The sequence below is a fragment of the Scyliorhinus torazame genome, chromosome 19 (genome assembly GCF_047496885.1).
Source record: "Scyliorhinus torazame isolate Kashiwa2021f chromosome 19, sScyTor2.1, whole genome shotgun sequence".
Lineage (NCBI taxonomy): Eukaryota > Metazoa > Chordata > Chondrichthyes > Carcharhiniformes > Scyliorhinidae > Scyliorhinus > Scyliorhinus torazame.
Genome location: NC_092725.1, coordinates 142,822,455 through 142,849,354, shown reverse-complemented (window position 1 = coordinate 142,849,354; position 26,900 = coordinate 142,822,455). Strand labels below are relative to the sequence as shown.

Genomic DNA, 26,900 nt, shown 5'->3' with positions numbered 1-26,900 from the left:
TCTCCATTTCCTGGAGTCTCTCAGCGCCATGGCCAGAGGTTCAATTGCCAGCGCAAACAACAATGGAGACAGCGGGCATCCCTGTCTTGTTCCCCTATATAATCGGAAATACTCCGATCTATGTCGACCTGTAACTACGCTTGCCGTTGGTGCCCCATAAAGTAGTCTAACCCAGCGAATAAATCCGTTCCCAAACCCAAACCTCCTTAACACTTCCCATAAATACTCCCACTCCACCCTATCAAATGCCTTCTCTGCGTCCATTGCCGCCACTATCTCTGCCTCCCCCTCCACTGAGGGCATCATTATCACCCCTAATAGCCGTCGCACGTTAACATTCAATTGTCTCCCTTTTACGAACCCTGTCTGGTCTTCGTGCACCACCCCTGGGACACAGTCCTCTATCCTCGATACCAGCACCTTTGCTAGCAGTTTGGCGTCCACGTTCAATAGTGAAATAGGTCTATAGAACCCACACTGCATCGGATCTTTGTCCCTCTTCAAAATTAGCGATATCGTCGCCTCCGACATTGTCGGGGGTAGTGTCCTCCCTCCCCTGGCCTCATTGAACGTCCTCGCCAACAACGGGGCCAACAAGTCCACATATTTTCTGTAGAATTCCACCGGGAACCCGTCTGGCCCCGGGGCCTTCCCTGCTTGCATGCTTCCCAGTCCCTTAATAACCTCGTCCACCTCAATCGGCGCCCCCAGGCCTGCCACCGCCTGCTCCTCCACTTTCGGGAACCTCAACTGGTCCAGGAACTGCCGCATCCCCTCCCCTCCCTCTGGGGGCTGAGACCTATACAGTTCTTCATAAAAGGTCTTGAAACACCTCATTTATCTTTCCTGCCCTTCGCACGGTGTCTCCCCTTTCATCCCTAATTCCTCCTATCTCCCTCGCTGCTGCCCTCTTTCGCAGTTGGTGCGCCAACAGGCGACTAGCCTTTTCCCCATATTCATACCTCCTCCCCTGTGCCTTCCTCCACAGTACCTCCGCCTTTCTGGTGGTCAGAAGGTCAAACTCGGTCTGGAGTCGTCTCCTCTCCCTGTACAGCTCCTCCTCTGGGGTCTCTGCAAATTCCCTGTCCACCCTTAAAATCTCCCCCAGTAATCTATCCCTTTCCTTGGCCTCTGTTTTCCTTTTGTGGGCCCCAATAGAAATCAGCTCTCCTCTGACCACCGCTTTTAGTGCTTCCCAGACCACTCCCACAGGGACCTCGCCGTCGTCATTGACCTCCAGGTATCTCTCGATACACCCCCTCACTCTTGCACACACTCCCTCATCCGCCATCAGTCCCACATCTAATCGCCAGAGTGTTCTCTGCTCCCTGTCCTCTCCTACTTCCAGGTCCACCCAATGTGGGGCATGATCCGAAACCGCTATGGCTGAGTATTTCAGCTTCTTCCACCCTAGAGATCAACGACCTTCCTAGAACAAAAAAATCTATCCGGGAGTACACTTTATGGACGTGGGAGAAGAAGGAATACTCCCTAGCCCTGGGTCTAAGAAATCGCCATGGATCCACTCCCCCCATTTGGTCCATAAACCCCTTAAGTACCTTGGCCGCTGCCGGCCTTCTTCCAGTCCTTGAGCTGGATCTATCTAGCCCCGGGTCCAGCACCGTATTGAAGTCCCCTCCTAAAATCACATTTCCTGCCTCCAGGTCCGGAATACGCCCCAGCATCCGTCTCATGAACCCCGCATCGTCCCAATTTGGGGCATACACATTAACCAACACGACCTCCATTCCCTCCAGCCTACCACTCACCATTACATATCTACCTCCACTATCTGCTACGATGTTCTTTGCTTCAAATGCTACCCGTTTCCCCACCAAAATGGCCACCCCTCTGTTCTTTGCGTCCAGTCCTGAGTGGAACACCTGTCCCACCCATCCTTTCCTTAGCCTAACTTGGTCCGCCACCTTTAGGTGCGTCTCTTGGAGCATAACCACGTCTGCCCTTAGTCCTTTCAAATGCGCGAGCGCTCGTGCCCTTTTTATCAGCCCATTCAGGCCTCTCACGTTCCACGTGATCAGCCTCACTGGGGGGCTACCTGCCCCCCTCCCGTGTCGACTAGCCATTACCTTCTCTAGGCCAGTCCCATATCCCGCCTCCGCGCTCCCGCTCGCTCCCCCAGCGTCGCATTCCGCCCCCGACCACCTTCTCTTTAGCCATTTCCTTTTGGATTTCCGCAGCAGCAACCCAGTTGTCCCCTTCTCCCCCCCCCCCCCCCCCCCGCTAGATCCCTATCTAGCTTGATTGCTCCCCCCATATCACTTCCGTAAGTCAACTGACTTCAACTGACCCCGGCTACTCCTTCTCGCTCCTCGGCCCCCCCGGTGTGAGGGAACTCCCATCCGCCTTGCGCCTGTTTTCCCGCCTTATTCTTTCTGGCGCGGGAACATCCCTTTACCTGTCCCGCCTCTTATGGCGCAGCTCCCTTTCCCCTACCCTCTCCTTCCCCATTCTCTGACTATGTCCCGCCTCTCCCCCCTCACCGGCGCCCACATTTCCCCAGTGTCCCCCCCCCCCCCCTTCCCTGTTTACTTCTCGCTTAACTTTCACCATCCCATTAACAAAAACAATAATAACAACAATAACAGTTCCCTGCAGCATCAGTCCCTCAGTTCCGGTCCAGTTTCTCTTCATTGATGAAGGACCATGCTTCCTCCGCCGTCTCAAAATAATATTGTCTCTCCTGATGCGTGACCCATAGTCTTGCCGGCTGCAGCATCCCAAACTTCACCTTCCTTTTGTGCAAAACCTCTTTGGCTCGGTTGAAGCTCGCCCTCCTTCTCGCCACCTCCGCACTCCAATCCTGGTAGATCCTTACCACCGCATTCTCCCATCTGCTACTCCGCACCTTTTGGCCCATCTCAGGACCTCTTCTCTGTCCTTAAGGCGGTAGAATCGCACGATTATCGCCCTCGGTGGTTCTCCCGCTTTTGGTCTTCTCGCCGGGATCCGATTTGCCCACTCCACCTCCATGGGGCCCGCAGGGGCCCCGGCACCCATCAGTGAGCTCAGCATCTTACTTGCGTACGCTCCACAGTCCACTCCTTCCACACCCTCCGGGAGACCTAGTATCCTAAGGCTCCATTTTCAAGGGCCTCAATCCTGTCAGCACACTTTATGAAGTGCTTCGTGCGTCTGAGTCGTGACCGCCAGGCCCAGGACCTCGTCCTCAATACCTGACACCTTCTGCTCCACCACGCGAAGTTCCGTCTCCTGGGTTTTTAAAGTCTCCTTAAGCCCCTCAATTGCCTGTAACAACGGGGTCATTACCTCCTTCTTCAGCAGGTCCACGCACCGTCTCAGCACCTCGTCCTGCTCAGGCCCCCATGTCACCTGTGGTTTCTCCGCCGCCATTTTGTTTCACTCCCTCTCTCTCTCTGATCTTCTGGCTGCAGTTTCTTCGGGCTGCAGCCGCCGCCGCCGGTTTTTCCCTCCGTTTTATGGCCGTCCAAGTCCCCGTTGGGGCTCTTAAAAGAGCCCGAAGTTCCGTCGGAGCTGGAGCCGCCGAAACGTGCGGCTAGCTCATCCCTGCCGCAACCGGACACTCGGAAAGTATTCCTTTTGACAGCATCAAGCCAAATTGTGTGTTAGATCAGCTACAATGTGGGCGGCACAGTGACGCAGTGCTGGCTCACGGTGCTGAGGATCCGGGTTCAATCCCGGCCACGGGTCACTGTCTGCGTGGAGTTTGCACATTCTCTCCGTGGATTGGACGCACTAAATTGCCCCTTAATTCAAAAGTAAAAAGGAATTGGGTACCCACTTGGCAAAATATCAATCTTGCAGCATAATCCCTTAATACACCAACATTCGGGCAACACGGTGGCACAGTGGTTAGCACTGCTGCTTCCCGGCGCCAAGTTTCAGGTTCGATCTCTGCTCTGGGTCACTGTCCGTGTGGAGTTTGGGTGCTCTAAATTTATTTTTAAAATATACACCAACATTGATATGTCCTTTGCTGCTGTTGGTTTTGAAGGGATTATGACTTGAATGTGAAATTGTGGTTTACTCTGCACCCAGATCCAAATTCGCTCTCCTTGATCTAGCACTATTGAAATTATTTGAGGGAAGAGCGTTTCTTTTATTCAATCTAATTAACCTCAAGTAAAAGCTGAAAGAATATTGTTACTGCGGCACCTGAATCCTGAAAGGGATATCAAGATTAACGCACACTTCTGCAATTACATTAGAAGAAAGTGTAATCAAGAGTGTGCTAATTCAAAGTAATATTGCAAATGAAAATAAGGAAGTAGCAGACTTGTTGAATATTTGCTGTCAATCCTCACAGTGGAGGAAGGGGAAATAATGAATGAAGGAGTGGAACTCGCGCACTTTTTTTTTTTTTAAATTGAGAGAACCCAATTCTTTTTTTTTCCCAATTAAGGGGCAATTTAGCGTGGCCAATCCACCTACCCTGCACATCTTTGGGTTGTGGGGTGAAACCCACGCAGATATGGGGAGAATGTGCAGACTCCACACGGACAGTGACCCAGAACCGGGATCGAACCCGGGTCCTCAGCGCTGCAGTCCCAGTGCTAACCACTGTGCCACATGTCACCCTGACACTCACTAAGTTAAAATAAGCAGGAAAATATATATTTTTAAAAATGACAGACAATCCCCAGGACCTGATTGCCTCCACCTCAGTATTTTAAAGAAGGAGGTGAGAAAATTGCAAATGCTTTAATTGCTGCAATCTTCCAAAGTGCTCTCTCTCTTTTAGATTAGGACATTGTAAATGTAACCCATTGATACAGAATGGAATGAGAAAAATCAGGAAAATGTATAGACCAACATCTGTTGTAAGGAGTTGTTTTCATCTGTAATTAATCATAGAATTTACAGTGCAGAAGGAGGCCATTTGGCCCATCGAGTCTGCACCGGCTCTTGGAAAGAGCACCCTACCCAAGCCCACGCCTCCCCCCTATCCCCATAACCCAGTAACCCCTCCCAACACTAGGGGCAATTTTGGACACTAAGGGCAATTTATCATGGCCAATCCACCTAACCTGCACATCTTTGGACTGTGGGAGGAAACCGCAGCACCCGGAGGAAACCCACGCACACACGGGGAGAACATGCAGACTCCGCACAGACAGTGACCCAAGCCGGGAATCGAACCTGGGACCCTGGAGCAGTGAAGCAATTAAGGAGGGAGTGATTGAGTACTTGGAGCAAATTGAGCTGATTGGTGAGCGTCAGTATTGATTTATAAAGGGTAGGCTATGTCTAATGAACCTAATTGAATTTTTTGAGGAGGTAACCAAAGCAGTGGACTAGGGAATGTCTATGGATGTAGATTGTGAGGATTTACAGGATATATTTGATCGGATTCCACATAAGAGACTTGGCTCAAATTAACATTCATGGAATTAAAAGCCAAAATAAGGATATGTACTCAGTGGAAGGAAGTGATTACTTGTATTCCCCAAGAATCTGTTCTAGGGCTCAACTAGTTGCTGTATTAATGAATTGAATAACAGAGAGCCGTAGATCCGAGCATGCCACTGACAGTGGTGGTAGTAAGTAGTGCAGTTAGAGCATTAAATTACAAAGAGACGTTGAATTAAGTGAGTGGAAAAAACTCTAGCAGGTAGGCATGAACACTTTTTTTTGGATGGGGGCAAAAAATGGATTAATCTGAGAAAATCTAGGAACGGAAGAGGTCCAGAAAGGTATAGGGGTCTGTGTGTACACAACTAAAGTCATTCCAAAATAAGGGCCGAGTAAAACCAACATGTCTGAGTGAGAAAGCCGAGCAGAGGACCGTTTTGATCCATCAACCTTTGGGTTATGGTCCCAGCACGCTTCCGCTGTGTCACCCTGCTCAAAAACAAAATAAGGGCTAATGGAAAATTAGCCTTTATGGGATCACAGAATAGTTTGAACGCTAGAACTTAAAAGGGCAGAAGTTTTGTGACCGTTGTATGAAGCCCTGATAGACCACATCTGGAGCACTAGTTCCGGTCACAATACCTTAGAAAATGCAATGCAGTGTCGTGCCGATTCTGCAGAATGCTACTCGAGCTCCAAGAGTCAGGAGAGAATACGTAAACCCATCTTGTTTTCCCTGGAATGTCAAAAATTACAGGATGGTTTGGTTGAGCTTTTCAAGATTGTTGAAAATGATTAATGAAGTAGATTGGAAAAAACATTCCCTAATTAGAGCTGGAACATTCAGGAGGGAGGTTAGGAAATTCATTCACATTGTGGTAGAACTATCTCCCATTTAAAAAAAAAAAGTCAACACTAGCTCAATTCATTTTAAATCTGAGATCAAGAATCTTTTTTCTAGCCAAAAGTATAACAGAATATGGAGCCAAAGAGTTGGATGGAGTTGAGATACACATTAGCCGTAATTTAATTTAATGATAGGCGATACAGATATGAAGAGTCAGAGAGATTACCCCCTCAGTCAGAGAGAACACTCTATTTCGTGTTCCTATGCTTAGAAAATATATTGGATTATTTTTCGATTGACACATTCAGAAGTTTTGATCTTCCACAAAAAATATTTGAAAACAAGGGTTTAGCTTAATGGTTGTTTTTAAGTTTGTTAATATGCTGTAAGAAGTTGTTCACCCAGTGGGAAAACAATAGGGATGACTGCTTGTCTGAGTAATTGAGCACTTAAGCATTGTGTTTGGGAGCCTTAGTCTGCAACGGATAAATTGAGAGTGGCCTTTTGAAACTAATAAGCTGCGGGAGCATTTGGACTTTTAAACGGATCACTGCAAATGCTTTGGAGCTGTTCAAAGTCTCCAAGAACAATTACAGGACCTTTTTTATTGTTGGAGTGAAGTAGGATGGTCCACTAATGTGAGGGAAAATGGAGTGTCTTTGTCTGTGGGAGTGAACTGGATTGATTGGACTAAGTGATCATAAACTGGTTCTATATGTTTGGTCACTGTAAAAATTGGTATTTACTGATTTACCGCAAAATAGGATAACAATTAGTAAACTGCATTATTTATGCTGTGTCTCTCACCATGTTAACTTGATCTGCTTTCAAAGAGATTGGTGAAATGTGCAAGTGAAAGACATGGATGTCAGTTTCTAGTCTCAATGGGATATTGCTATAACCCTGGGTTGTGATTCTGTGGATGTAATATAGAAAAGTGTGTGTTGACATCCATAAAATACAAATTCTCAGGCTGCTTACGCGAGTGACTGACATGACTGAGCCCCACAAGCTGTTTTCTTGGACCTGAGTTTGTAATGACCTTCGATTGAAAATTTAGCAACAAGATTTGTGGGCGAACTCCAGTGTATCCTTTGTTCTAGTCCTCAGTTTAGATGAATTCTCTCACCTAGGCGTATAATTACCAACTATCTACAAAAATTACCCCTCCATTGGCAGCCCCTTGTTTTCAACAGTGTAGAGGTCAAAAGATTTACTCGGCTGATTGCATTGATGTGGTGTTACATCTCCTGATATAACCATGTGTTCTGACCATGATTAAAGAAGCTGTTGTATTAGCCAAATGCAATTAAATCGGAAGCAACAACAAGCAAGATCAGTAATTTATTTTTGTTTTGGGAGGAATACGGTTCAAGAAGAAAGATTTTAAGATGTTTTTTAGGTGTTTAAATTTGCAGCCTGATTAATATTCGTAATAGCTATTCCTGATTTGAATAGGTTTATTGCTGCAACTAAGTTCCGTCATTGCATCGCTTGAATTGAAAATTTACAACACTCTGCAGCTCGGAGCTAGAAATGTTTTCCTGGGCATTTCTGGTCAATGAATTACAATGTTGAGTGATCCTTTTCTGGAGATGAATTAAACTACCATGCATTTAAAAGGGGAGGCAGTGGCGTAGTGGTATCCATCGCTGAACTAATAATCCAGGCACCCAGGGTAATGCTCTGGGTACCCGGGTTCGAATCCTACCAGGTCAAATCGAATGGTGACCACAAAACCATTATTGTAAAAAACCCAACTAGTTCACTAATGTCCTTTCGGGAAGGAAATCTATCATCCTTACCTTGTCTGGCCTACAGTTGACTCCAGACCCACAGCAATGTGGTTGAATCTTAATGACCTTGGGGATGGACAATAAATGCTCACCCGGCCAATGATACCCACATCCATGAACGAATATAGTTTTATAAAACAGCAATTGTGTTTTGCTATGCAATATGAATTCTATCATTTTCATCATAGTTCCACAGGTTAAAAATAAAGTTGTCGGGTGGCTCTGTAGCACTGCTGCCTCATGGCACTGAGGATCCGGGTTCGGTCCTGGCCCCGGGTCACTGTCCATGTGGGGTTTGCACATTATCCCTGTGTCTGCGTGGGTCTCGCCCCCACAACCCAAAAAGATGTGCAGGGTAGGTGGATTGTCCGCGCTAAATTGCCCCTTTGCAAAAAAAAGTCGCTTGGATGCCAGGTGTCACTGTTCTTATGATAAAGCAAAATGTTGGGGGTGCCCCTCCAAGTCACTCACCATCCTGACTTGAAAATATATTATCCGTTCCTTCACTGTCGCTAGGTTAAAATCCTGGAACTCCCTCCCTGACAGCATGGTGGGTATACCTACACCTCGGCCAGCAGCAGTTCAAGAAGGCACCACCACCTTCTGAAGAGCAACCAGGGATGGGGAATAAATGCTGGCACAGCCTGCGATGCCCACACCCTGTAAATGAGTAAATAAAATACTCTGATCTGGTAGCATCTGTGTAGGCAGAATCGGTTAGAGCTTCAATTATCACCCAAGTTTCTTCCTAAAATAGTTCAAAAGCATACTGTGGAAATTTGAAATAAAAAGCAAAAATGCTGGAAGTACTCAGCACGTTAGGCAGCCTCTGTGGAAAGAAACCAAGTTAATGTTTCAGGTCAGTGACCTTAATCAGAGCAACCAACTGGCCTGATGCAAGGTCATCAACCTGAAACGTTAACTCTGTTGCCTGACTTGGTGAGTATTTCCAGCATTTTGTTTTGTTATTCCTAAAATAGTTACTTGAAGACGATATATTAGAAGTGTGTGAATTGACATTTTTGGATCAGAAAAGCACAACGTCAATTGTTTTAGCAGGAGAACTATAATGTTGCTTCTACTTACTACAGTATTAGGATTTTCTATCTGTTCCCACTTGGTGGAAATGCAAAATGTGCTGCCTTTTTTTTCCAAAAGCGTATAAGTTAGCTGGTTTGATCTTTAACTAATGACTAAAGTGACCTCTGGCATGTTACTGTCAGGTGACCTTGAGGAATGTTACTGATGTCTATAAATCTCATGCTGTACTTAACGTAACTTTGTTAATGCTATAATTAATGTCCCCTGTTAGCCTCCAGCTAGTTATTTACTTCAGTTTGCTTATCAAAATTTACATTTTGTCGAGCAGTAGTTTTCCCAAGTTATTTCAACCGAACCTGCAAATGCAGCTTCATACTTGTTACAATATTCAACAGCATACCTAATCATAAGCCCCTCAGTCCCTGTTTGTTTTTTTAAAAAAAATTTAATTAGCTTTGTTATGTTAGTAGTTTCTAAGCATATCCCTGCCAGATCTGGCAGCACCCAGTCTTGCTATCTGGCAGTTGTAGAAATTAGAACATGCACCCAGTGTCTTGCTTGTGTGTCTGTAAAACTACTGGCTGCATTCTTTTAAAAAAATATATATATTTTATTCAAGTTTTTTGGCCAAACATAACAATACGTAGTGTTTCTTTTACACAAGAATAAAGCAATATAAATAACCGTGGCCAGTTTTAAACAAATAAATAAGTACTATATAAACAAAAACAAAAAACTAAACTAAACTAAATGGCGACTGCCTTGTCCAAAATAAATACTCTCCAAAAATACAATCCAACAATCCAACATACAATTACATATACCAAATACCTATACATATACAATAACATCCCTGAGAGTCCGTCCGATTCCTCCCCCCCTCCCCCCTGGATTGCTGCTGTTATCTACTTCTTTTCCATTCCCTCTATCTTTCTGTGAGGTAGTCGACGAACGGTTGCCACTGCCTGGTGAACCCCTGAGCCGAACCCCTTAACACGAACTTAATCCGTTCTAACTTTATGAACCCTGCCATATCGTTTATCCAGGTCTCCACCCCCGGGGGTTTGGCTTCCTTCCACATTAACAATATCCTGCGCCGGGCTACAAGGGACGCAAAGGCCAACACGTCCGCCTCTCTCGCCTCCTGCACTCCCGGCTCTTCTGCAACCCCAAATATAGCCAACCCCCAGCTTGGTTTGACCCAGACCCCCACCACTTTCGAAAGCACCTTTGCCACCCCCACCCAGAACCCCTGTAGTGCCGGGCATGACCAGAACATATGGGTGTGATTCGCTGGGCCTCTCGAGCATCTCGCACACTTATCCTCTACCCCCAAAAATTTACTAAGCCGTGCTCCAGTCATATGCGCCCTGTGTAGCAACTTAAATTGTATCAGGCTTAGCCTGGCACACGAGGACGATGAGTTTACCCTACGTAGGGCATCAGCCCACAGCCCCTCCTCAATCTCCTCCCCCAGTGCTTCTTCCCATTTCCCTTTCAGCTCATCTACCATGATCTCCCCCTCGTCCCTCATCTCCCTGTATATGTCCGCCACCTTACCGTTCCCCACCCATGTCTCTGAGATCACTCTATCCTGCACTTCCTGCGTCGGGAGCTGCGGGAATTCCCTCACCTGTTGCCGCGCAAAAGCCCTCAATTGCATATACCGAAATGCATTCCCTTGGGGCAACCCATATTTCTCCGTCAGCGCTCCCAGACTCGCAAACGTCCCATCTACAAATAGATCTCTTAATTGTACTACCCCAGCTCTTTGCCATGCTCCAAATCCCCCATCCATTCTCCCCGGAACGAACCTATGATTGTTTCTTATCGGGGACCGCACCGAAGCTCCCGTCCCTCCCCTATGCCGTCTCCACTGCCCCCAAATTTTCAATGTAGCCACCACCACCGGGCTTGTGGTGTATTTCTTTGGTGAGAACGGCAGCGGCGCCGTCACCATTGCTTGCAGGCTGGTCCCCCTGCAGGACGCCCTCTCCAATCTCTTCCACGCCGCTCCCTCCCCTTCTCCCATCCACTTACACACCATTGAAACATTGGCGGCCCAGTAGTACTCACTTAGGCTCGGTAGTGCCAGCCCCCCCTTGTCCCTACTACGCTGCAAGAATCCCCGCCTCACTCTCGGGGTCTTCCCAGCCCACACAAAACTCATAATGCTCTTCTCAATTCTTTTGAAAAAAGCCTTCGTGATCACCACCGGGAGGCACTGGAACACAAAAAGGAATCTCGGGAGGACCACCATTTTAACCGCCTGCACCCTACCTGCCAATGACAGGGACACCATGTCCCATCTCTTGAAATCCTCCTCCATCTGTTCCACCAACCGTGTTAAATTAAGCCGATGTAATGTACCCCAATTCTTGGCTATCTGGATCCCCAGGTACCGGAAGTCCCTTGTTACCTTCCTCAACGGTAAATCCTCTATCTCTCTGCTCTGTTCCCCCGGATGCACCACAAATAGCTCACTTTTCCCCATATTCAGTTTATACCCTGAAAAATCCCTAAACTCCAAGTATCCGCATTATCTCTGGCATCCCCTCCGCCGGGTCCGCCACATATAGCAACAAATCATCCGCATACAGAGATACCCGGTGTTCTTCTCCCCCCCTAAGTACTCCCCTCCACTTCCTGGAACCCCTCAGTGCCATGGCCAGGGGTTCAATCGCCAATGCAAACAATAACGGGGACAGAGGACATCCCTGCCTCGTCCCCCTATGGAGCCGAAAATAGTCAGACCCCCGTCCATTCGTGACCACGCTCGCCATCGGGGCCCTAAAGAGCAACTGTACCCACCTGATATACCCGTCCCCAAAGCCAAATCTCCTCAACACCTCCCACAAATAATCCCACTCCACTCTATCAAATGCTTTCTCGGCATCCATCGCCACCACTATCTCTGCTTCCCCCTCTGGTGGGGGCATCATCATTACCCCTAGCAGCCTCCGTATATTTGTATTTAGCTGTCTCCCCTTCACAAACCCAGTTTGGTCCTCGTGGACCACCCCCGGGACACAATCCTCTATCCTCGTTGCCATTACCTTGGCCAGAATCTTAGCATCCACATTCAGGAGGGAAATGGGCCTGTATGACCCGCATTGCAGTGGGTCTTTTTCCTTCTTTAGGAGGAGCGATATCGTTGCCTCTGACATAGTCGGGGGCAGCTGCCCCCTTTCCCTCGCCTCATTAAAGGTTCTCATCAGTAGCGGGGCCAGCAAGTCCAAATATTTCTTAGAATTCAACTGGGAATCCGTCTGGACCCGGGGCCTTCCCCGCCTGCATGCTTCCAATCCCTTTCACTACTTCCTCCGTCTCAATCTGTGCTCCCAGCCCCACTCTCTCCTGTTCCTCCACCTTAGGAAATTCCAGCTGATCCAGAAAGCACATCATTCTCTCCTTCCCGTCCGGGGGCTGCGCTTCATATAATCTTTCATAAAATGCCTTGAACACTCCATTCACTCTCTCCGCTCCCCGCTCCATCTCTCCCTCCTCATCTCTCACCCCCCCTATCTCCCTCGCTGCTCCCCTTTTCCTCAGTTGGTGGGCCAACAACCTACTCGCCTTCTCCCCATATTCGTACTGTACACCCTGTGCCTTCCTCCATTGTGCCTCTGCCTTACCCGTAGTCAGCAAATCAAATTCTACATGTAGCCTTTGCCTGTCCCTGTATAGTCCCTCCTCCGGTGCCTCCGAGTATTGTCTGTCCACCCTCAGAAGTTCTTTCAGCAACCGCTCCCTTTCCCTACCCTCCTGCTTTCCTTTATGTGCCCTAATAGATATCAGCTCCCCTCTAACCACTGCCTTCAGTGCCTCCCAGACCACTCCCACCTGTACCTCCCCATTATCATTAATTTCCAAGTACCTTTCAATACACCCCCTCACCCTTAAACACACCCCCTCATCTGCCAATAATCCCATGTCCATTCTCCAGGGTGGAAGCTGTTGTTTTTCTTCCCCTATCTCCAGGTCCACCCAGTGTGGAGCATGATCCGAGATAGCTATAGCCGTGTACTCCGTCCCCGTCACCTTTGGGATCAGTGCCCTTCCCAAAACAAAAAAATCTATTCGTGAAAATACTTTATGTACATAGGAGAAAAACGAAAACTCCTTACTCCTAGGTCTACTAAATCTCCAGGGATCTACTCCTCCCATCTGCACCATAAAATCCTTAAGTACCCTTGCTGCAGCCGGCCTCCTTCCGGTCCTGGACCTCGATCTGTCCAGCCCTGGGTCCAGCACCGTATTAAAGTCTCCACCCATTACCAACATCCCCAGTTCTAGGTCCGGGATTCGTCCTAACATACGCCTCATAAAATTGGCATCATCCCAGTTTGGGGCATACACGTTCACTAATACCACCGCCTCCCCTTGCAGTTTGCCACTCACCATTACGTATCTGCCCCCACTATCCGCCACTATAGTCTTTGCCTCAAACATTACCCGCTTCCCCACTAGTATGGCCACCCTCCTGTTTTTTGCATCTAGCCCCGAATGAAACACCTGCCCCACCCATCCTTTGCGAAGTCCAACCTGGTCTGTCAGCTTCAGATGCGTCTCCTGAAGCATAACCACATCTGCCTTAAGTTTCCCCCCCCCCCCCCCCCCCCGCTAGATCCCAAGCTAGCGTAATTGCACCTCCCATGTTGCTCCCAGAAGTCAGCAAACTCTGGCCGACCTCGGCTTCCCCCCCCCCCCCCCCGTGACCTCGGCTCTCACTGTGCGAGGCCCCCTCCTTCCTGCTTCCCTGTTCCCGCCATGATTACCATAGCGCGGGAACAAAGCCCGCGCTTCCCCTTTTGGCCCCGCCCCCAATGGCCGGCGCCCACAGCTCCTCATCCTCCCTCACCCCCTCCCCCATGACATGGGGAAGAGAGAGAAGTTACAGGGTCGCAGGTTTAACAACCTGGGAAGTCCTCTTCCCCCATTTTCCCCCCCTTTATCCCACAAATTCACCCTCCCACCTTTGTCCCAAACGTTCTTTTTCTGGCCTGCTCACTCCAGCTTCTCCTCGACAATAAATGTCCACGCCTCGTCTGCCGTTTCGAAATAGTGGTGTTTCCCTAGATGTGTGACCCACAGTCTTGCCGGTTGCAACATTCCGAATTTGACCTTCCTTTTATGCAACACTGCCTTGGCCTGATTAAAGCTTGCCCTCCTTCTCGCCACCTCCGCACTCCAATCCTGATATACGCGGATCACCGCATTCTCCCACCTACTGTTCCGGGTTTTCTTGGCCCATCTGAGGACCATCTCTCTGTCCTTGTATCGGAGAAATCTCACAACTATTGCTCGAGGAATTTCTCCAGCCCTCGGTCTTCGTGCCATAACCCGATAGGCTCCCTCCACCTCCAGCGGACCCGTCGGGGCCTCCGATCCCATTAACGAATGCAGCATCGTGCTCACATATGCCCCAACGTCCGCCCCTTCTGCACCTTCGGGAAGACCAAGAATCCTTAAGTTCTTCCTCCTCTCATTGTTCTCCAGCACCTCCAGCCTTTCCACGCATAGAACATAGAACAATACAGCGCAGTACAGGCCCTTCGGCCCACGATGTTGCACCGAAACAAAAGCCATCTAACCTACACTATGCCATTATCATCCATATGTTTATCCAATAAACTTTTAAATGCCCTCAATGTTGGCGAGTTCTCTACTGTAGCAGGTAGGGCATTCCACGGCCTCACTACTCTTTGCGTAAAGAACCTACCTCTGACCTCTGTCCTATATCTATTACCCCTCAGTTTAAAGCTATGTCCCCTCGTGCCAGCCATTTCCATCCGCGGGAGAAGGCTCTCACTGTCCACCCTATCCAACCCCCTGATCATTTTGTATGCCTCTATTAAGTCTCCTCTTAACCTTCTTCTCTCCAATGAAAACAACCTCAAGTCCATCAGCCTTTCCTCATAAGATTTTCCCTCCATACCAGGCAACATCCTGGTAAATCTCCTCTGCACCCGCTCCAAAGCCTCCACATCCTTCCTGTAATGCGGTGGCCAGAACTGTACGCAATACTCCAAATGCGGCCGTACCAGAGTTCTGTACAGCTGCAACATGACCTCCCGACTCCGGAACTCAATCCCTCTACCAATAAAGGCCAACACTCCATAGGCCTTCTTCACAACCCTATCAACCTGGGTGGCAACTTTCAGGGATCTATGTACATGGACACCTAGATCCCTCTGCTCATCCACACTTTCAAGAACTTTACCATTAGCCAAATATTCCGCATTCCTGTTATTCCTTCCAAAGTGAATCACCTCACACTTCTCTACATTAAACTCCATTTGCCACCTCTCAGCCCAGCCCTGCAGCTTATCTATATCCCTCTGTAACCTGCTACATCCTTCCACACTATCGACAACACCACCGACTTTAGTATCGTCTGCAAATTTACTCACCCACCCTTCTGCACCTTCCTCTAGGTCATTGATAAAAATAACAAACAGCAACGCCCAGAACAGATCCTTGTGGTACGCCACTTGTGACTTGCATCTTTTGTGTTGTGCCTCGTGGATCTCCGTTTTCACCACCAGGCCCTGTATGTCGTCCTCATTCTCAGCAGCCTTTGCCTTCACGACCCGAAGCTCCTGTTCCTGGGTCTTTTGCTCCTCCTTTAGCCCCTCAATCGCTTGTAATATCGGGGCCAACAGCTCCTTCTTCATCTCCTTTTTGAGTTCATCTACGCAGCGCCGCAGGAACTCTTGTTGGTCAGGGCCCCATATTAAACTGCCTCCTTCCGACGCCATCTTGCTTTGTGTCTGCCTTCCTGGCCGCTGCTCTTGAGGATCCACCTCAATCCGGCTACTTTCCTCTCTTTTTTCCATCCGTGTCCAGGGGGGATTCCCTTCTGGATTACCGCACAGTGTTATTTGCCGTTAAAATTGCCGATGGAGCTCCTATTAAGAGCCCAAAAGTCCGTTCCACCGGGAGCTGCCGAAACGTGCGACTTAGCTGGTCATCGCCGCACCCAGAAGTCTGGCTGCATTCTTTTCACGTTCTCCCTGTATCTGCGCGGGTTTCCTCCGGGTGCTCCGGTTTCCTCCCGAAAGACGTGCTTGTTGAATTAATTGGACATTCTGAATTCTCCCTCCATGTATTCAAACAGTTGTCTGAATTTGGCGACTAGGGGCTTTTCACAGTAACTTAATTGCAGTGTTAATGTAAGCTTACTTGTGACAAAGATTATTGTAAGATTATAGGAGGACCCGGGTTCGATCCCGGCCCCGGGTCACTGTCCCTGTGGAGTTTGCACATTCTCCCCGTGTCTGCGGGTGTCACCCTCTCAACCTAAAAGATGTGCAGGTTAGATGGATTGATCACGCTGAATTGCCCTTGGAAAAAATAATAATTCGGTCCTCTAAATGTATAAAAATAAAAAATAAAAATTTATATAATTGACAAACATTAGGGGGCCCAACATGGATCCCTGTGGTGCGCCACTGGTCACTGGCTTCCAGACACTAAAGCAGGCTTCTGTCATCACCCTCTATCTCCTACCGCTAAGCTAATTATGAATCTCCCTTATCAAATCACCCTGTATCCATGTGCATTTGCCTTCTTAATAAGTCTCCCACGTGGGACCTTGTCAAAGGCTTTGCTTAAATCCATGTAAACTACGTCAACTGCACTACCCTCATTTACACTGGATTCATAGAATCCCTACAGTGCAGAAGGAGGCCATTCGGCGCATCGGGTCTGGACCAACTCTTTGTAAGGCCACCCTACATAGGCCCAATTCGCTGCCCAAAGGGACAATTTATCATGGCCAATCCATCTAACCACATCTTTGGACTGTGGGAAGAAACCGGACTCCCGGAGGAAACCCACGCAGACACGGGAAGAATATGCAAACTCCACACAGTCACCCAAGGTCCGAGTCAAACCCTGGTCCTTTGGCGCTAAGAGGTGGCTGTACCGGTAGTCATTTCCTCTCTCTCTCACACCCCCTCCCCCTTCAAATTCCCATCCCCAGCGCATGCACTTCAGTTATTATCCATGACATTGCTCCCTGTTGATCCTGTCTTTTTTTCCGACAGAGGGGTGTGTATTATGGGTGCAACATTGGTTATCCTGATTTAACAAGTTCATGTTTGACTAAATGGAAAATGGATTTGTGCGTAGATTTAATCCTGAAATTTATCATGCCGTATAGTGTCTTATCCTTGTGGTTGGGGGAGGGGGGGGGGGTTGCTCTTTGTCTTCATCCCCCTGTCTCGTTTGATGGGAAGATGAATGGAGCAGGGAGAGGGGTGGAAGGTTGGGTTTGGTAGGATTAGTTCGTCCGCCCTGTGATTGAGGATAGCCCCTCAGTTAGAGCTGGGATTTGTTTCTCTTTTTGATTTGAATTTAAGAATCCGTGCTTTTATCCTTTATTGTGGAGAGGAGCGGGTTCTATCTGATCTTTCCTTTGGGTCGAGTTTAGCTCTGTTCCTGACATGGTCTGTTTTTCGGTACTATTGGAGCTGATCGTGTCTTGTCTATTATTAGAGCAGACCGAAGTGGGGTCTGTATCTGTGGTTGAGGATAGAAGGTGACCCCGGGTATCCTTCTGTATGGTGGTGGTGGTGTCTGTGAATTGGTTTGGGAGTCGCCTCCCTGGCGTCTCTTCTTGTCGTATCTGGGGAAATGTGGTGCCAGTCCTGGTTCTAGTCTGGCCTGAGGTTGTGGTTTTGAGGTTTGGGCAAGGACTGCCACGCCACCTAACAGATGAGTGTCATGACTATTCTTCCATCAGATAGGGGTCCCTTCCTGGCTAGGACTAGTGTTATCCTTTCCTTGTGTGAGTGGGGATATGTCCTGGCCTGGATGGGGTTGGATTCAGGGTTGAAAGAGAGGTCCTGGGGCATAATTTTTAGTCTTTTTTTATTTCCAATTAGGGATAATTTAGCGTGGCCAATTCACCTACCCTGCACATCTTTGGGTTGTAGGGGTGAGACCCACACAGACACTGGGAGAATGTGCAAACTCCAATTGAAGTATTTTTTAAGCATGGTGCTGGGCTAAGCAGGCCTGGCTCTGTGGTCAATATCCTGTTTTCAGGCCCGCCCAGCGCTCTGGTCAATATCCTGTTTTCAGGCCCGCCCAGCGCTGTGGTCAATATCCTGTTTTCAGGCCCAGCGCTGTGGTCAATATCCTGTTTTCAGGCCCAGCGCTGTGGTCAATATCCTGTTGTCGGGCCCGCCTAGCGCTGTGGTCATTATCCGGTTTTCAGGCCCGCCCAGCGCTGTGGTCAATATCCTGTTTTCAGGCCTGCCAGCGCTGTGGTCAATATCCTGTTTTCAGGCCCGGCGCTCTGGTCAATATCCTGTTTTCAGGCCCGCCCAGCGCTGCGGTCAATATCCTGTTTTCAGGCCCAGCGCTGTGGTCAATATCCTGTTTTCAGGCCCGCCCAGCGCTGTGGTCAATATCCTGTTTTCAGGCCCAGCGCTGTGGTCAATATCCTGTTTTCAGGCCCGGCGCTCTGGTCAATATCTTGTTTTCAGGCCCGCCCAGCGCTGTGGTCAATATCCTGTTTTCAGGCCCACCCAGCGCTGTGGTCAATATCCTGTTTTCAGGCCCAGCGCTGTGGTCAATATCCTGTTTTCAGGCCCAGCGCTGTGGTCAATATCCTGTTTTCAGGCCCAGCGCTGTGGTCAATATCCTGTTGTCGGGCCCGCCCAGCGCTGTGGTCATTATCCGGTTTTCAGGCCCGCCCAGCGCTGTGGTCAATATCCTGTTTTCAGGCCTGCCGGCGCTGTGGTCAATATCCTGTTTTCAGGCCTGCCGGCGCTGTGGTCAATATCCTGTTTTCAGGCCCAGCGCTGTGGTCAATATCCTGTTTTCAGGCCCGGCGCTCTGGTCAATATCCTGTTTTCAGGCCCGCCCAGCGCTGCGGTCAATATCCTGTTTTCAGGCCCAGCGCTGTGGTCAATATCCTGTTTTCAGGCCCGCCCAGCGCTGTGGTCAATATCCTGTTTTCAGGCCCAGCGCTGTGGTCAATATCCTGTTTTCAGGCCCGGCGCTCTGGTCAATATCTTGTTTTCAGGCCCGCCCAGCGCTGTGGTCAATATCCTGTTTTCAGGCCCACCCAGCGCTGCGGTCAATATCCTGTTTTCAGGCCCGGCGCTCTGGTCAATATCTTGTTTTCAGGCCTGCCCAGCGCTGTGGTCAATATCCTGTTTTCAGGCCCACCCAGCGCTGTGGTCAATATCCTGTTTTCAGGCCCGGCGCTGTGGTCATTATCCTGTTTTCAGGCCCGCCCAGCGCTGTGGTCAATATCCTGTTTTCGGGCCCGCCCAGCGCTGTGGTCAATATCCTGTTTTCAGGCCCACCCAGCGCTCTGGTCAATATCCTGTTTCCAGGCCCAGCGCTGTGGTCAATATCCTGTTTTCAGGCCCGGCGCTCTGGTCAATATCCTGTTTTCAGGCCCGGCGCTCTGGTCAATATCCTGTTTTCAGGCCCGGCGCTCTGGTCAATATCCTGTTTTCATGCCCACCCAGCGCTGTGGTCAATATCCTGTTTTCAGGCCCGGCGCTCTGGTCAATATCCTGTTTTCATGCCCACCCAGCGCTGTGGTCAATATCCTGTTTTCAGGCCCGGCGCTCTGGTCAATATCCTGTTTTCATGCCCACCCAGCGCTGCGGTCAATATCCTGTTTTCAGGCCCGGCGCTCTGGTCAATATCCTGTTTTCAGGCCCGGTGCTGTGGTCAATATCCTGTTTTCAGGCCCGGTGCTGTGGTCAATATCCTGTTTTCAGGCCCGGCGCTGTGGTCAATATCCTGTTTTCAGGCCCGGCGCTGTGGTCAATATTTTGTGACAGAATCCTGTTCTTTCCTTGCTCTCTGGTTCCTGATTGCTTGTTTTTGTCCAGTGATTGTACTGAGCAGTTGTGATGTTCTCTTGTTCCATTTTGTGCCCATGTTTGTTGAAACTTCTCTTTGCTGCTATCCCTGGTATTTTGTAATTTTGTTCCGTTTGTTTCTAAAATGTAAAATTCCAAACTGGGCTAACCATATAAATACTGCAGCCACCAGAGCAGGTCAAAGGCTAGGAATCCTACAGCAAGTTATTCTCTTCCTGATCTCCCAAAGCCTGTCCACCATCTACAAGGCACAAGTCGGAGTGCAATGGAATACTCTCCACTTGCCTGGATGAGTGCAGCTCCAACACTCAAGAAGCTCGACACCATCCAGGATAAATCAGTCCGCTTGAGTGCTCCCCCTTCCACAAACATTCAAACCCTCCACCACTGACGAACGGTGGCAACCGTGTGTACCATCTACAAGATGCACTGCAGTAACTCGTGTTCCTTAGGACAAGGGCAGCAGATAGCTGGGAACACCATCACCTAGACGTTCTCCTCCAAGTCACTCACCATCCTGACAGTGGAATATATCGTCATTCCTTCACTGTCACGGGGTCAAAATTGTGGAATACCTACACCTCTGGGACTGCAGCAGTTCAAGTCGGCAGCTCACCAACATCTTCTGATGGGCACCAAATGCTGACCTCGCCAGCAATATCGACATCCCATAAATGAATAAAGAAGAAGTTATACATCAAAATATAAGCTTTACCAAGATGGCGCTGGAGCGAGGTGACTCTGCGAGCTCTCCCCAACAGATCCACTTTTTACTTAACTTATACTTGTTCTCCCATGTATTTAATGATCTGTTGAGCTGCTCGCAGAAAAATACTTTTCACTGTACCTCGGTACACGTGACAATAAACAAATCCAATCCATTTCTATACGTGAAAATGTGTTTTTAAAGCACTTTGTAGAAATATTACGTACTCGCCAGCCCATTACTGCACCCGAGCTGCTCCTGTAAGCAGTGGAAGCACAGATTGAAGATCTTGAGGTGGCTGATGTCATTCTGCCCTGCCAGGTTGACCGAGTCGGGCTGGAGCAGGTCGCAGCTCAGCACTGGAGGCATTGCTGCCAGCTTTATTAGTGTGGCCAGGCTTTGAGGAACTGAATGTTATTCTGCAGCTACTTTGCTGCTATATTGCCATTTTGTTTTGTTGGGAGTTTGGGATTGCATCTCTTTTCAACATTGTTCAATATCTTTGGTGCTTTTTAGTAATAGTTTTTCAATTTGCAAGATCAGTTAGTACATTTGGGGAACTGATTTGGAATAGAATTGTAGAATGTAGTTCTGACAAAGTGCTTTGATGTAGTGTTTTAATATTGAATTTTCTACTTTCAAAAATTGGTCTACACTTGCTGTAATTATCTTCTGCCCAAATATTACTGGATATCAGACAAAGTAATTCAATGCAAAGAATGATCCTGTTATAGGAATTGTAGTTCAGTCACCCATGACTCTGTCCTGTCACAGATTACAATGGAAGAACATTTGTTTAATTAGTTCTTGCAAAATCAAAATGTAGTTTATCATATTTCAGATTGCCAGGTTACACAATAGTAATGTCAGTGAATGGTAGTGGGTCTTTTAACCTACCTATTTATAGAGACACATTACAGAGGTTTAACTCTGATTTTCTTAACTCGGTGGGGAAAGCTGATAAGGTTTCATTTTATACATAACAGAATTTATAAAGCTAAGCTATTTTAAAATGCAGGTTTTATTGCAAGTAATCCATAATAAATTGCCTCTTGGATTTTCCTTTTTTTTTTATAGTACGATAATCCTCTAAGAAATATAAGGTCGAGAATTACCCCGCAGGATAATTTCTAGCTTCCGTCCTTGCAGATGTTGCACACGTTTTTCTGATCGTATATTGGCAGAGCTACTATTCTATTCTCCAAGCAACGTGGTCCTCCTGATAGCCATGCTGAACACACTCCAGCATTTTGGCACATGGGGTGAGGCAAAGCAGGAAAGGATTGTACACCAACTAAAATTGAAAAGCTATGCATTTGAATATTAAAATTAAGGCAAGTCAACCTGTCTGTTGATTTACTTGTAGAAAGAACCAGGCAAGTTTAGAGCATCGTTTTCTGCAGCTTTTTGTAGCGCATTCCAGATCTAATCCTACTGCCTAGTTCTTTTCCCTGTATCTTCCTCTACTTTAAATATTCCGTTTTCTCTTGAAGGATGCAATGGTGTCTATCTCGATCATTCATTGCAGCAGATTATTTAATGACAATTAGGTTTCTTCGCCGGTGTTTGACGTGGCTATGAGGTTTCATGGAGTCCGGAGTTGATGTCGAGGGCTCCCAGGGCAGCCCGTCCCACCTGCGTACCACTGTGCTGCCACCATCTCTACTGGGTCTGTCCTGCCGGTGGGAAAGGGCATATTCTCGGATGGTGATACCCATTGTTTGTAAGATTCCATGAGAATGACTGTTAGGCAGTTGCTTGACCAGTCTGAGGCATCTCTCCCAATTCTGGCACAAATCCCCAGCCCAGATGTTGGTAAGGACTTTGCAGGATCGATGGGCTGGGTTTGTCGTTGTTTCTGGTGCCTAGTTCAATACCAAGTTGTCTGTCTGATTTCATTCCTTTGAGACTTTTTAGCAGTTCAATACAACTGAGTAACTTGCAAGGCCATTTGAGAGGGAGTTTTTATCTGGAGTTGCAGGTAAGCAGACAAGGCAAGGATATTAAAGAACATTAGTGAACCAGATGGGTTTTTATGACAATCGACAATGGTTTCATGGTCATCATTGGACTTTAATTCCAGATTTTATTTTTTATTGATTTTAAATCCCACTATTTGCCGTGGTAGGATTCAGCGCGAGTCCCCAGAGTATCACCCCAAGTCCCCAACTATTTCTAATCATTTTGGATGGGAGAAGAACCTGATAGTCACAAACACAAAAGCAAAATACTGTGGATATGAGATATCGGAACTAAAAACAGAAACTGCTGGAAATACTCAGCAGGGTTGGCAACTTTTGTGGAGAAACGGAGTTAATGGTTTAAAGTTTGTGACCTTTTTGTCTAGGTGAAACCTGGCTCTCTTTTGTTTCCTAAGAATTGCCTGAGCATTGTATGTCCTATTTGTTACATATTGTCATTATGCACGACTTGATTAAAATGTCATCCACAAGGGGCTGTATATTGTACCAAACTATCTTTTTATTATAATGAAAGTTTGTGAAGTATTTACAACCATTGTAAATCAGAAAATCTGCTTGTTTATTACTACTTTTAATCAATTGTTGCATTGTAACCTCACTTTAATGTCTGTATTTTTTTTTCCCAATACCAATTTTGTTTAGTTTAAATCTGTAGGTTTATCCAATAAATGTGGCCCTGGTTAGGGAGGGCAAATTAGCAAGTACTCCAGCTAACTATATGATACCCAAAAGAAGGCATTAGCTCTGGAAAGATTACAGCTGTTAAATTAATTGAGCCTGATTTAATTTGCACTGTGATCGCTCAATAAAAGGTAGTTGAATAAGAGATAATCTCAATCAGAGCTCTTGTCTTTTCAGTGTTATTTTCAATGAGGAATGCAGTATTGGACCAGGTGAGCAGCATAATTTGGAATATAATAAAACTAATTTTATAATGTTGCAAATTGTTAAGCTTCAGTTTCCAACAGTTTTGGTGTAGGTAGATATGTTTGCTTTTTCCACACACCTTTTATGGTGCAGGAGCAAATTCACAACTGTAGATGGCACTAAATGACAAGTCTTACATAGTGAAGTATGGAGTCTGATTTGGATTAAGTTGTGAACCAACTTTTCGTCAGGCTGGTATTAATGAGTGTTTCTGCACTCTGCTTTCTATATTCGCTTTAATAGTCTGAAGTACAATGTAAGAAATGCAATCTGAAAGATTTGATTTTGTGAACATCACTGATGAGAGGGAGGGAGATTTGGACTTTATGCTGCAGTTATTGTAGCTTTCTACTTCTCGAAAGCCTAAATTTGAGTTAAATTCGGGGAAAAGAACAAATTTAGAATCAGATTTGAACTTTAAAAACTGCTGTCTGAAAAGGCATGTTCCAAAATATTTTTCTTCCTCCTAACAATCTCATCTATTTTTTGTTTGGAAGACTGTCCCTACACCTGTGCTGATCATGTTATTAATGTACCAAATTCATTTTGTTCTCTAACCTGTCCTTTCAAATTTCCTCTAATCTCTCAAATTTCTCTGTCCGATTTCCCTTCCATTCCACCCATCAATGTGGAGTTCAATATATAAACCCCGATCCTTCATGAACCGGTGCATTGTTGCTATAGTTTATCATCACCTGTTTGCAAGGTTGCGTTACCTTGTGGAAAAATTCCAATCTAATGTTTGATGCAAGTGTGCAATTTGTACAAAAGGTTTAAAGCACCAGATTTCAATCTATGTTTGTTATTCCTAGGGGACTATTTTCAGTCTGGATTCGGAGGAGGAAGAACGTGGAGAAGGAGTAGATGATAGCAATGATATTTACATCTTAACCAGTGACAACTCTGGTCAAGTAAGTCCTCCTGAGCCACTTACTGCCGCCAGTTCCTGGCACGCGGCTGGCTTGCCAGCTTCCCTGTCTACTAGCCAAAGCTGGCAGACTGAAGGCATGCCAGTTTCTGTTGGAACTGAATCCTGGCAGCAATTATCTATAGACCCAGAGGACATGAAGAGCTTGGACAGTAACGGTGGTGGTGGTGAAGAGAGAAGCGAAAACAATTCTTCTAATTCTGACATCGTCCATGTGGAAAAAGAAGAGATTACTGAAGCAGTTGAGAGTCAGGAAATGGAGCTAAAGACTGTGATGCCTACAGCAGCTGCAGCTGAGGCAGCACCTCTAGCTGCTCAACAGACTGCACCAGTGGAGGATCGGTCTTCTGCTGAAGTGGAGAAAACTGATCTTTTATCAGCACAAAGCCCAATAGCAACCACTGAAATAGAGGGAAAAACTGTAACGCAAGCAGAAGAAAAAGCCGTTGAATCCAGCGAACTGCATCAATCAGCTTCACTGCAAGAAATAAGAAAGCAATTGGAAGAGATTAAAAAAGGTGTCCGGGAAGGTGCCCCAACAACCAAACTGGATGTTGAAAAGGGCGAGACGGTTGAAATAAAACCTCTGGCTAAGCCGAAGGATACTGAAGAAATAGTTCCTGCAAAATCAAACGCATCTGTTTTGATTTATGGTGGAGCTGCTGCTTTTGCGATGCTAGCTGTAGTAGTGGGCATGGCTCTCGCCTGGAGAAGAAGATTTTAATAAGTGAGCAGTTGCTATTGAGCAGGGTAATTGGGAAGGCTTTCTGTTCTACAATTGATTATTGTGACTAATTAAGCCTATTTATTCAGTTTCATTGCAGATCAATGAAGAAAAACCATGGTTAGTAGGGATAGATAATCAACATATTACATGAATGCAGGGCAGTACTAATATACTGAGGAAATAAACTTAAATCTTCACTGTAAAGGAAATTGTGGCGTACAGGACATGTTCTTTCTATATACTGTAGTATCTTTGAGAATGAAAATGCTGGTAAATTTCTAAATAATGCCTAAAGTGTTAAAATCCTTGTGCAGAGGAACAAAACCCTTTGGTGAAGGTTTGGTATGGAAAAGGGGTGTTTGAAGTTCTTTCTGGGAAACTAATATTCAGGTCTGAGTTAACAGAGACCTTTTTTTAATAATCTAAATTAATTCCTCCTTTATCGTTTTGATTCTTAAATAGCTGTAACACTATTTTCCAATGTAATATGTTAGCTTTGAGCATTATGACTGTAGTTTAATTTCATCCCGTTCAGCGATAAGCATTTATATAAGGTTTGATTCGGTTGCATATTTTTTCCTTTTCCCCGCTAGCAGTTTGGTCTGATTTTCTTTTCATAGATAATGGAACCTGTTTCATTAATAAAAAGTGAGAACTTCATTGATCAAATGCATTTGTGCATTCGGTTAAAAGGTAAGATTTAGTGTAGGTGGGTGACACGGTAGCACAGTGGTTAGCACAGCTACCTCACTGCGTTGATGACCCGGGTTCGATCCTGGTCCCAGGTCACTGTCTGTGTGGGTCTCACCCCCACAGATGTGCAGGGTAGGTGGATTGGCCTTGCTAAATTGTCCCTTAATTGGGGAAAAAAAAGAATTGAGCACTTTAAATTTAAAAACAAAAAGATTTAATGTAGGCATTGATTTCACTATTGTTACTACTGCTGATGCCGAGACAATAATAGATGTGGTGTTCAGTTTCTTCACATAGATCATTTTGGTTGTACTTGGTTAGAAGTCTGTATTTAACTTTTAATTGTACTTGTACAAAGAGGTGTTAAAATGATGCACACAATCCCCAGTGAATATAAAAAGAAAGTGATTTCAAAGTGGTTACCTAGGCACCAGCGTTGCAATTTGTACTGAATTTCATAAATGAATCACAATAAAACATGGACTATTTTGTGAGTGTAAAATTATTTTTGCCCTTCAGTTCTAACTTACAATCAATAGAATTCAGATTTGAAAGAACTAAAACTGTTGTAGTGTTTAAACTGCCCTATCCCCCCCCTCAAAAAAAAAACAGCAGCTGGTTAGGTAGCCACATGATAAACATAGCTATTGTGTTTTTAAAATTCTACTTATATAAGTAGTTAATTTCTGGCTGTAGCACTGCGGCGCTGAGGACCCAGGTTTGATCCCGGCTCTGGGTCACTGTCCGTGTAGAGTTTGCACATTCTCCCCGTGTCTGTGTAGGTTTCACCCCCACAACTCAAAGATGTGCAGGGTAGTTGGATTGGCCACGCTAAATTGCCCCTTAATTGGAATAAAATGAATTGGGTACTCTAAATTTATTTTAAAGATAATTTCTTCTGGTTTTAACAGGGCTGGTTAGAGCCTACATTAAATCAGCAGAAAGTCTCACTGCCCTGTTCCAACTTCTGTGCACTTTTCTTTCCCTCCCCCCTTCCCCTCTGTAGCAGCACCTTTCTCACTCTGGCCACCTTCCCTCCCCATAT

The 26,900-nt window shown here is 46.7% G+C and overlaps 1 protein-coding gene across 2 annotated transcripts in view; it reads left to right on the top strand.

Moving 5' to 3' along the window:
- bcl2l13 (BCL2 like 13) overlaps positions 1–26,344 on the top strand; it is a 52,127-nt gene extending 25,783 nt beyond the window's left edge. For both annotated transcript variants that reach the window (XM_072485354.1, XM_072485353.1), the window contains exon 7: positions 24,320–26,344. In XM_072485354.1, the coding sequence (XP_072341455.1) occupies positions 24,320–25,159 (840 nt within the window). In that variant the 3' untranslated portion in view covers positions 25,160–26,344. The remainder of the gene's footprint in view (positions 1–24,319) is intronic.
- Positions 26,345–26,900: the final 556 nt, after the last annotated feature.